We start from the raw sequence: 12,221 nt of genomic DNA on the forward strand, positions 1-12,221 counted from the left end.
TGTTTGTTTGTGGGATTTAATATATATAGGCATCTTGAACACGTTAAGTGTTCACATTCGAAGATGCTTGTATTCATTCTCACATAGCAAGGAAATGCAATAAAGAAAATTACCTCAGAGCCAAATTAAGTAGTCACGATTAGATTGTTATCAGGCACAAGAGTATTATCAGTTTGGAAAATCTTTGGGAAAATACAGCCCAGAGATACTGATTTCAGATTTTATTTGTGTCTTTACTATCCCAATATATATCATAGGTACAATTATTTACTGGGTTCATATTATATGTCACATTATCATTTAAACTTTACCATTTTTAGATGAAAAATGACTTTAAATAATTAGCTATTTGCTCACGGTCACTATCTGTAATGTTAGTGGTTACATTAGGACCTATTCCTTTGGCAGCTTTCATTACTAAAATATATTTTAACAGCTACTTTTTAATCTCCATACATAAATTATAATATAAGGCTATTAATTTCATAAATTTTGGGGCATTTTATAAGCAAACATGAAGATTTAATTATTTTTATTGTCAAAGTCATTACCAATACTGTTTTAAAAATTCAAGCATTATTTTGCATAAAAATTGCTTGCAAAGGGCTGGCCAAATTTGCTCAGCAGATTAAAGGTACTGCAATTAGGTGCAGAAGCCAGGGGTTTGATTCCCAGGCTTGCTGTGCTGGCCTTGCCCACAGGCTCGCGGAGAGGATGATTGAGGCTGAGCGTGGTGGTGCGCGCCTATGTGCGCCTATAATCCCAGCTCTCGTAAAGCTGTAAACAAACAAAAAAAAATTGCTTCCAAATTTATTCAATATAGATAGAACATTACTTTTGTTACAAATGCTAAAATCAAAAATTCTAATTTTGTAATAAAATGGTACATTTTAAAAGTGTTTTATCTTTAAATGGATTTTAAAATATAAGTATCATAAATATCTCCTCAGGTTAGATTTGGGTAGCAACTGCAAAATCCCAAGTGCATTATCCCAGTATAGATTTTCATGGCATATCAGGAATATCTAAAACTGTGGTATTTTTTAAAGATTGATTGATTTGGTACGGAGTCTCACTACGCAGCTCAGACTCCTTTCTCAGCCTCACCAGCCCTGGCACTACCGGCATGTGCCATCATGCCCAGTTTCAAAACCTTGCCCCACCAAAGCTGGCACAGCATGCAGTACCAGGTATCAAATTCGAGTCCTTGAGCTTGCCAGGCCAGTGCTCAGACCAATGAGCTATCTCCCCATTCTCTAATCCTGTTTTCATGCCTAAACCTGTTTATACTGACTCATCCTTTATAGTAATGTTAATATTTCAGTCTGAAAATATTGTTAAATTTCTGTGTGCACGCTGGAAAATTCAAGTTGAGAGCGAACTCTCCCTTTTCACATCCATTCAGTCCTGAAGAACAGCCAGCAGATAACCTAAGAAGGCACCAAGCCATTGATGAATGGACTCAGAAATGCTTGTATTTGTGTAGAAAACAGAAGACAATTTATGAAAAAAAGTGATATTCTCTCATTTGCCACAACAAGAATGAATGAGTTAAGCTAGAAAAACAAGTAGCATATGATATTGTACATATGTAGAAATTTAAAAAGTTAATTTCATAGAAGTTGAGAGTAGAATCTTAGCAGATGTGGGTGAAAGTATGGAGTGAGGAGATGGCTAAGCTTTCATTGATTGTCATAGAAGTTCAGTGAGATAAAAGAATAGATTTATAGTATGCTGCTGCACAGTATTTTCTAGAAATAATGGCATTGTATGTATATTTCAGAAAGGTAAAGAGACTTTTGAACGTTTTCACCATAAAAATGATGCCTGTTGGTGAAGATGACTGTCTAACTTGCTTTAAATGTTATGCAATATACATTTGTACTGAAAAAAATCAATATTATGTGCATTCATTAAAAACAAAATTTCAATAATGGAAAAAGGAGACATTGAGCTAAAAAATTCCAAACCCATAGAAGCTTTAGTAATCTTATTGAATGATATAAATCAGCATATGCTAGCGATAGCTTTTATTCTTGTGAAATTTATGCAACTACTTAATTTTACCTAAATAAATTTGAAATGAAAAATTTGAAAAGTTATCACATAAAAATAGTGTGCATATTACGGCTTAAAAGAATCTATCTCCATTTATGTATTTGCATTGTCATTTAAAAATTAAATGAATAATAAAATAATAAAAAATGATGTAGAAGAACTGGTACTTGAGCAGGCATATTTGCCAGGCTGAAGTATTACAAGGAAAAACAATAGGGCTATAAATCCAGTTAAATATATTCAGATTCCCTCCATCTTTTGAAAAATAATTTATTTTATGTTATTTTACTTTTTAGACTGGGTCAGTCTTACTATGTAGATCAGCCTGGATGCAAACTGACTGCAAATTCCTGTCTCAGCCTCCCAAGTGCTAAGATAATTGGTGGGTACCACCACAGACAGCTTCAAAAGAAATTGGAAGGCCCAGCCAAATAGCTCAGTGGATTAAAGTGCCTGCAAGCAGGTGCAGGGCCGGGGGTTCAGTTCCTAGGCCTGCATGCTGGTCCCACCTCCAGGGTGCCCTGAGAGGATGACTGAAACTGGGTGTGGTGGCGCATGCCTGTAATCCCCGCTCATGGGAGGCTGTAAACAGGGGATCACTATGAGTCCGATCTAGTAGTGAGACCCTGCACACCCTGTAGATTCCTCACAAAAATACAAAAAAACAAAACAAAACAACCACACAAAAAAAAAAAACACAGAAAGAAAGAAAGAAGAAAAGAAATTTGAAACACACATCCTTTCGCTCTTCCTTTACTTCTGTCTTAGTGCCTGTGTGTTATGTTTACAGGTTCTTTACTGTATCTGATGACCTTCTGCTACAAGTCGCCCAGCTGTTCCCAGCCCAGCACCCAAGAGCATAACCCCAGGAGTCCCACTGAGCTGCTTTGATTCCCAAGTCCAACACTGTGACTTTGTCAAAAGTACACTGCTCACATCTTTCTGGTGCCTGAGTTTACTCAATGTGTGCCAGACTTGGTCTGGTCTCAGAGAACCATGGGGAAAATTAGGTGAGTGAAAGCAGGAAAAGTTATTATCAGAGTGTCAGTTTGGTAATTAGTACTCAGTGCGTCTTGAATGTTTTCATCATCATTTTGTTATCAATGTACCTTCTTCATCTCCTACTCTACTCAGGAGTGCATGCTAACTTTCCACTTGTGAAGCGTCTACACAATAAAACCTTAACCAACATTCCCAAAATTCACATGGATCAAAAGAAGGGTATATGAAGAAGAAATGGAAGGACAAAAAAATTAAAATCCTACTCCAATATTTTCTTCCCTTTCTTATTACTAGGCTCTTTGCTAGTACCCAGAACCATAATATTCACATGTAAATACTTGGATATTTGCTGTTATGAAGGAAAGTGTAAGAATATGATTCTTCAATATTTTCTGGAAGAATTTTAACCCTCTTATTCATTTATTTTAGTGAATAGAAGCAAACTAATTCCAATATAAAGTTCTGATATAAAAAATATGTTCTTGGCAGCCATTCTTTTCCTTTTCATCCAACTGAAAGCAAGAGAGAAAAGCTTCACATCTAACATGCTGCATTGTTCAACCCTTCTGAAACACAACGTGACGATTCTTTAGCCTCTCTCTACTCTCTCAAGGCTCTTCAAACCAAACTAAATCTATGAGGATGAATGTACTTTGTAGAAGCATCAGGCTGGAGTCATTTATTGAACAAACAGGGCTCCCACTAATCTTTTTATGTTGACAGATGCTGGAGCTTATGTATAAATAAAACTATAAAGCATTCCAAAGCAGAATCATGCTGAATAGCAGCTAGCATATATTTACCACCTGAGTCCACCTCAAAGCCCTTCAAGAAAATTGTACAGTGACAAAATATGTCTCTGCAATAAAGGATCTCAAAATGTATGCCCTAAAGGAAGGCCATTCCTTCATGTTGCACTTTTCTATGCTTCCCCAAAGCAGAAAGCTTAAATCACTCCCTAGAAACCCAAGGCTTTCAAATTTTCTAGCTATGTAGGGTGAGGATTTTCACTATCAAAGGACTAGGCAGAGATAATGGGGTCCTTCCATTACAGACTTTGCTCTACTATCCTCAGAATATATTGTAATAATCAGAAATCAATTTTCAGATGTAATTCAAAGAAGGTGTTGCTGTTCTAACAAATGAATTCTAAAATCATTAGTTTATTAGTCAGTCACAAGAGTGGCCTTAATTTTAGGCTCTTCATTTTCCTTGTGGCATTTAAAAATATTTGTTACCAAAAGAGAATTTTCCATGAATGGAACATAATACATTAAATAATTACTTGCACCAGATGGTACTTGCCATGTACTGATGTATTCCTGTGGAATATAGAATTAGAATGTTAGAGGCAAGACCCAGAAACACATTGGTAAGAAGTACATTTATACACCATTATATCCTGCTCAGCTTTTGGCATGTGACAAACCTACCATAAAAGTAGTGTTTAAAGTCTAGTTAAGAATAATTCCTTATATACTTTTTCTTTTCCACAATCTCTGCATTTAATATCCAGAACAACATAGCAGGACCCTGACTAGTTGTCGTTTGGCAGGTAGACATTTCTGGCAGTTGCTTAACAGATTGATTTCATTTAAGAGCAAAAAACACATTTAGTTCTCAAAAACATGTAATTGACTTAGCTTTTCAGACTCATAATTACTTCAACTAGCTTTAGAAGTTAAATTCCTTAAAGTATCTGAAATAGAAAATGCAACCCCAAGCTCGCTGGGCTTGAAGAAGGATCTTGAATTGAGCACAGAGCACAGTGGTGATTGTGGAACGGCCAGATTGGGCAGTGTTACTGGGTGGTTTTGTAGACACCACAGTGTGTGGTTGTGGATTCCAGATTGAGGGAGATTGAGGAAGAACAGCGTTAAAGACAAAAATGTTTTTAGAAAAAAAACATTATTTAAATTTAAGAGGCACAACCATTCATATCTGTGATTAAACTAGACATTTGGAAGCTGATCAATAGTTCAGAGCCACATTGGGTAAAGAAAGCTAGACGTAATCTTTTAGCTTGAAGTCTTGAATAGAGTGCTTATGATCTGCATGGACATCTTTTATCCTCGGAGTCTGGTGGTGTAGCCTGGGTACCTGGCCTTCTGAAATCTAGAAGAGTTGCTCCAAGTAAGTTGACCTGCAAACCTTTTTATGAATTAAGCTTAGTATTTGAGATCTGGAATATATAGGCTAATTTTTCATCGTGACTCATTCCCAAATGGAGCTTGCATTTTAAAACATTTCAAGTTGCTCTGCTTCAGGTACCCCCAGTGTGGACTGAGAAACCCTGAGAAGAGTGGTGAGAATAGACAGATCGCTGGGCCCCTCGTCCAGGCCTCAGGCATCAAAAGAACCACTGTAGACTGCGGACTCTGCTGCTGCATTTCAAAGTTCTTAATGATCTTTATTTTTAACAAACCACTAGATGTTTTAATTTGATAGTGGGCTCCACTAATAATACGGGCTGGCCTTTGTGGCCAAGACATTTTACAATTAAAGAAAGATGTGGCTTTGAACCCTGGCTATACCAGCCTGTCCTTGGAATAAATTTCACACATCCTATGTACAATGAAGCACTAGGTCTAAAAATGAAGTAAATGGGTTGAAGTCCCAATTTAGTATTTCTGGCATTATGGTTTGTGGAAGTTAATTATGTTCCTAAAGACTTAGAGCCACTTCACTTAAACATGATTAGTAAAACTCAATTTTAAATTATTCCAGTGATTCCTGGAACACAGAGTTTATTGTTAACTACTATCACTGACATGCATCTGGATTTTCTTGTTTGTGAAGAAAAAAATGATATATGCTTATATGGATTTTAACAGTGGTCCAGTTTCATGCAAAAACACTCATATCCACGTTGTCCACAACACACATTTAATACATTTAAAGTATCTTCAAATATATATATATATTTATGTTTAGTTGAATGTTCTAGCTCATTTCTATTATATAATATTAAATATAGATTTACAGATACTGAAGGGTAGCACAGTATCATGCACCAAAATATTCCATTTTGTCATAAGGATTATTTTGAGCTAAAGATATTTTTAAAAAGAAAATGATGATAACAGGTGGTGGAAGGGCACTCTCAGCCTCCCTCTCTCCTTCCTGAGCACAGGAGATAAATATCTTTATATGAAAAATTTCTTCTGATACCACGAGAAGCGTAATATTATTAATACCAGGCAGGCAACACAAGAAAATTAAATTCTATACAAAATTTTATCTTTAGTTGTTTTTCCAAACATTTGGTTTGCCACATTTTCTGAAAGTGTTCTCTTTTGCTTAAAGCTGAAATAAATTTGTCTTTGTTTTTGCTGTTAATCTGTGCTAATGTCAATTTAATTTCAAGCTCACTACAAAACCAGAAGCCATAAGACCTTATTTTCGATGTCATGGCTCTAAATACCCCTTAATATAGTAAGAAAGAAGGAATTCTAAATTGCTGAGATGGCTCTGAAAATTTTAAATTAAAGTCATTTGTATGAGCATTAAAAACTGTTTTAACATGAAAATATCAAAATATATGAAACTAAACATAACTGAAAACATACATATATATTTTTATGCATAAAATGTATCTTACTGATTTCAGCAGCTATAACAGTAAGATTATGCCATTGAGATAATTCTCGGTCAAGTGGTTTTGATGTATAAAGCGATCCATTTCCAGAGTGTATATTAAATATTCTGTCAAGGTCAGTGTGACGATCCAAGGAAAATCTGAGCATACAGAGGAAAAAAAAACATACATGGCAGGTAACATTATTGAGGGTTTACGATAGAAAATGTTACAGTGTAAAGATGTATGTTACTAATAATTACAAAAAATAACAATAATGGAGAAAGTAAACTGCTTCATCTGTTTATCAAAGGAATTCATTCACAATCTACTAATTTGACAATCTGTTCTACATTGAAATTCTGGTCTTCCAATGTCTCTTACATGAAATATTGCCTAATGTCATCAATAGCCAGCTAAGCGATATACTTGGCCACAGTACAGTATGTGTTACATGATGTTGCATTATCATTTAGTAATTATAGAATGTGATGAATCATTACAAATATTTATTTATTTATCTATCTGTTTGGTACAGGGTCTTACTATGCAGCCCGGACCCATAGAGATCCTTCTGTCTCAGCCTCCCCACCACTGGGATTACAGGCCTGGGCCACCACATCATCTGGTTTCCAGGTCAGCGCTGTGGCCTGGCATGTCATACAGGGGATCAAACTCAGGTCCTTGAGCTTGCCAGGCAAGCGCTTAGACCACTGAGTTATCAACCAGCCCTATAAATATTCTTTAAATGAAATAAAAACAATTTAATTCTATGATATATTGGCAAATAAATTCCTTTATATCTGTATGTTGAATATATTGAGATGAAAATGTTCCCACTATGCTCTCCTAAATGAAACCACAGGTTACAAAAGCATATGCATGTTGCTGCCATTTTTTAAAAAGTAATACATTATTTACAGAGATAGGAAATTGTTTAAATTGATGTGCACTTAACTACTTAACTCTGTCTATGAGATTAGTGTCTGTATTTTATTTTATTTATGAGTATTTTCTGACATGTTATTTCTAAGTGGAGAAAACGAAAATGCTAGAAGTCGTGCTATGTTAATTAGCTTGATTTTAGTCATTTCACATGTTGTATTTTGAATATATGTGATTCAACTTGTCAATTATAATCAATTAGATCAAATAAATAAAGCATGGTTTGCAATATGTGAATTAATATAAAGTCTCTCATAGAGTATTTCCAAATCTGTATTATGTGCTTTTTTCTCATTTGTTGAAAATGAATATAAAGGGGAAAAAATTCATAGGATTATGGTACTACCTTTAATATATCAAGTTCTTTTTCAGACTTTGTTAGCAGTCTGTTCCTGTTTTCTAATTATGTTTTGGCAAATTATGTGTTTTAACCCATTTTCATTTAAAAATCATTTTTATGTTACAAAATTTAAATAAAACCTTTGATTATTGCCCGAAAACCTGGAGTGCATTACACAATTTAAAATATGACCAAGACCAGGGAGATGGCTCAGTGGACTAAGCACCTGCTTAGGCAAGTACAGGGATCAGGGCTTGATCCCCAGCCCCACGTGCCACACCAGGCCCATTCCAGGCATGCTAAGCCAGCGACAGAGACCGGGTGTGATGGTGTATGCCTATAAGTCCAGTGCTTGGGAGGCTGAAAACAGGAGGATCACTATGAATCCAATCTGTGTAGTCAGACTCTGTAGACCCTGTACTAATTAAATAAATAAATAAATAAATAAATAAGAAGAAGAATTAAAAATATATCAAATATGATCCATAAATGCTTTACACTACTAAAACTATTTTTAATTTTTGCAATCATTCCGTGAAAGACAGTGGGAATTGGATCCAGAACCTTAAAGAATACTAAATATGCAGATATTCTAGTTTTTTTCTTTCTTTCATTCTTTCTGTTTTTGGCTGAAGCAGGGAATGAACTCGGGCCCTTGTGATTTCCAGGGAAACATTTATTCTACTGAACTATCTCCCCGGCCACAGAGACATCTCCCCATCCCCAGTTATTCTAGTTTCACATGTAAGCTGATCATAACTTTTGCATAAAATATATGTATATTATCCTATACATTAAACCATTTTAGATTATTAGATTGATTATGGTTTCTAACATGATGTAAATGCCATATGTATAGCAAATATACTCTGGTATCTAGGGATTAGTGATGAGAACAGTGTTCATATTTAGTACAAGCACAATGTCTTTTCTAAAATATTATCATGCTGTTGGTGGAACTGGAGGATGCAGAAATTCCGAGTATAGAGGACAAAATATGCATGTATATATACACAAACACAAACAATATGACATCTCTGTTTAATGTCATTGGCTGTATACTAGATAGATACATAGATAGATAGATAGATAGATAGATAGATAGATAGATAGATAGATGCTCTTGTTTATCAGATAATGTTATCTAAGAATATTCCATCTTCTGCATCAAGGGTGTGTAATGTAAAATATATCATAAACTTCACAGAACACACCATCATTCAAAAGCATGACAGCTGTCAATTTTGTTGCATAAATTGTAATTTTTTTGTTTAATCTCTTTTTATTCTTTATTTGTTTTGAACAGGGTCTCGCTATATAGCTCTGATTTATAGTGATCCTCCTGTTTCAACCTCCCCAGCTGGGATTACAGTCATGCTCCACCATGCCCTGTTTCATAGCCAGCAGAGTGCCTGGCATTCCAAGGTTGGCAAGGCATGTGATACTAGGAATCACACTCAGGTTCTTGAGCTTGCCAGACAGCCAGTTAGACCACAGAACTATCACCCCAGCCCATGTTACATAAGTTCTATGCATGATTCTTTCTTGCTTTTTCTTAAAATTTCTTCCTCCTTAAACACTTTGTTACTTTTAGATATCTACAGATGATTTTTCACTTATTATAATTATCAATTTATATGAAGATGCAAAAATTTTATTTTGCTATATTTCATTTTAAATTTTCTATTTTAATAACAATACTGCATGGCATGAATTTATTTCTTTAAAATATTATATATCCTTTGGAACATTCATTTGGAAATAAAGAATGCAGAATACAATTTGGAGAAACAAGTGAGAATCTCTGTGCCAAAAACGCATGGTAAGTATTTAGTGGGAAATTTTATTTTTTTCCATAATTTTATTGAGAAACAAATTTCAATGCGACAGTGGCCAAAAAATTGGTAGGACAGATTCAATAATTAACACATTGCATTCATACTTCCTAGTGATTAATTGCTGTACAAGATATGGACATGATATCCTATTTAAAACACCATTGGAACAATCGTTCTATTCATTAAGAGAATGTAACTATATATCTATCCTACCCATTTTGAATACACATATACAAAATGGACATTCATCTGTATCTCCTGTTTTGTTTAGTTCTGTCATTTGAATATTATAGGAGTGTTAACTCAGCAAAATATTCTAAAAGAGTCCAATAGTTCATAATAGTATTGGGCCTTCTGCTTGACTAGCAGTGTCAGAAATTGTTGACCTGATTTCCCTACAGCTCAACATAACAGCATGACTTTATTTCTTATACTTTGCTTTTATACTTTTCTGCTGGATGGTTAAGACCAAGGTAAAGCAGGACCTATGCAGCAAGAGTTGTAGCTTTTGGGTCTAATAAGGTCAGTGAAATCCCCTCAGATTTGTCCTGAGATCCTGTATCTCAGATTGTAGAACCTTCGTCAGTATCAGCCATATGGATGAGTCATGGCCATTGCTTGGCCAATGTGCTCTCTGTGAAAGCCTGAGAGAATGTTTTCTCTTCGTGTGACTGTCCTTAGGCATACTCTACATCATCAATCACTTTCATCTTTGGCCCCATAATCTCCCTGATCAGAAAATCTCCTTGATCAGAAAATGTCTGAGTTACATGACGTTACAGCAAAATGTTCTCATATGTCCCGAGTCTTAATTGACCTTGGAAGGCTAGGGCCAAAATGTTGGCTTTCCTTGTGGCCCTCCTTTTTCTCTAATTTTGGTCTGCAAACTTAGGTTGTTAACCCTCCAGAAGAGAAGTTTCTTGTTATTACCATACAACCTAGGCTATTTAGCTTAACCTCACCATCTGTCTGAATATGAAACATCTTAGGCATAACGTGAAACAGGTATTTTTCATCAAGTGTTGATATGTTGAACTTAAAGTCCCTGCAGAATATGATGAAAAAACTTTTAAAAACTAGAATATATTTTTTTAAAAAGGCATAAAGAACTATATAATTTTTATGTTTACACATAAGTCCAAAAATCTAGCCATATCCATCCTTGAAGCAGGACAGTCCCCCAATATTCCTTTTCCTGTCTCTTGCCTTCATTCACCATTCCCTTCTTTTTCAACAATCATCTAACCGAGACACAGCACAGCAGCAACTGAGCACAGCAGCAACTGGCATGTCATGACAAGCAGCCCGTATTCAGAAGACCAGAATGACAGGCACTCCAAGCATGAACCTACTATTACAGATTACCATCTTTGGTGCAGTTGCTTAGTTCACAGGTATCAGTATATATGGTTAGTCAGGATGAGAATCTTTCCAAATAACTGCTAGATTAAAAAATCTTCTGGAGATTCTCAGGATCATTGCCTTGCCCAACTTCTACATTTAGTGGGAAATTTTAAACAGGTATATAAGTAACTTAGCACATTGAAAGGAAAAAATGCAATGAATGCAGCAATTTAGTAGAAGATAAATGGATTAGAAATGAGACATTGTGTGTAAATTCTGATGGCTGTTGGTAGCACTATGTGATTGTCACATGCACTTTTCTTCTGCCAATAGGTAAGCTGTGATGCTGTTTATAAACATGAAAATGTATAGCTATGTAACACTTCATGAACGATGTATGTTTTCATATACTATAAAGTATTGTATGACTTTATTTTTTCTATTTTATTTTGTTGAGAAACAAATAGCAATGAGACAGTTTCAAAACTGATTAATAGGACAGTTTCAATAATTAATACATTGAGCATTGTTATCTTCTTCATGGTTATCCATAGTAGAAGAAACAGACATGATATCCTGTCCAAACACTATTAGTACAAATCTTTCTTTTCATTGAATTAAGCAGTAGCTGTATATCTATCTGTATGACTTTATTTTATGATTAACAAAATCTATAAAATTTTTAAGTTCAACCTTGCTAGTCCCATGACAACTAAAACTGAAGATTCTGTACATTATCTATCTGCATGAACCTTTGAATACACTCTGAAATTGAAAAAAATTGAACTCGCACTTTACAGACACGTAAACAAAAATCAGCTAGCTAAAATACATGAGAGACCATCAGATTAAATATTCATTTCTCATGCTGAAGATTAGTTTGCTATATTAGTGTGAATTATACTAAAAATTTTAAATCTTACTCATTTTTAAATGTGTCTGTAAAATCTCCTGCACTTTTAGGTTGCCACAGGAAGGCAGCTATGCTGACCACTATCCCTCCAATGCCCCCGATGGTTGCCGTAGGAAAGGAAGTTAAAAACTGTTGAAGTGACTGTTCTCTCTAGAAATGTAAATTTTTTAAGTAGCCAAAAAATGAAGGCAAAAAACAAGGGGA

General features: G+C 35.0%; 1 protein-coding gene across 1 annotated transcript in view; it reads right to left on the reverse strand.

Moving 5' to 3' along the window:
* LOC101569535 (cadherin-10) overlaps nucleotides 1-12,221 on the reverse strand; it is a 122,126-nt gene that overhangs the window by 14,737 nt on the left and 95,168 nt on the right. The window contains exon 7 of the mRNA XM_004641819.2: nucleotides 6,662-6,798. Within this exon, the coding sequence (XP_004641876.2) occupies nucleotides 6,662-6,798 (137 nt within the window). The remainder of the gene's footprint in view (nucleotides 1-6,661; nucleotides 6,799-12,221) is intronic.

This window comes from Octodon degus, unplaced genomic scaffold (assembly GCF_000260255.1).
Source record: "Octodon degus isolate 3935 unplaced genomic scaffold, OctDeg1.0 scaffold00143, whole genome shotgun sequence".
Lineage (NCBI taxonomy): Eukaryota > Metazoa > Chordata > Mammalia > Rodentia > Octodontidae > Octodon > Octodon degus.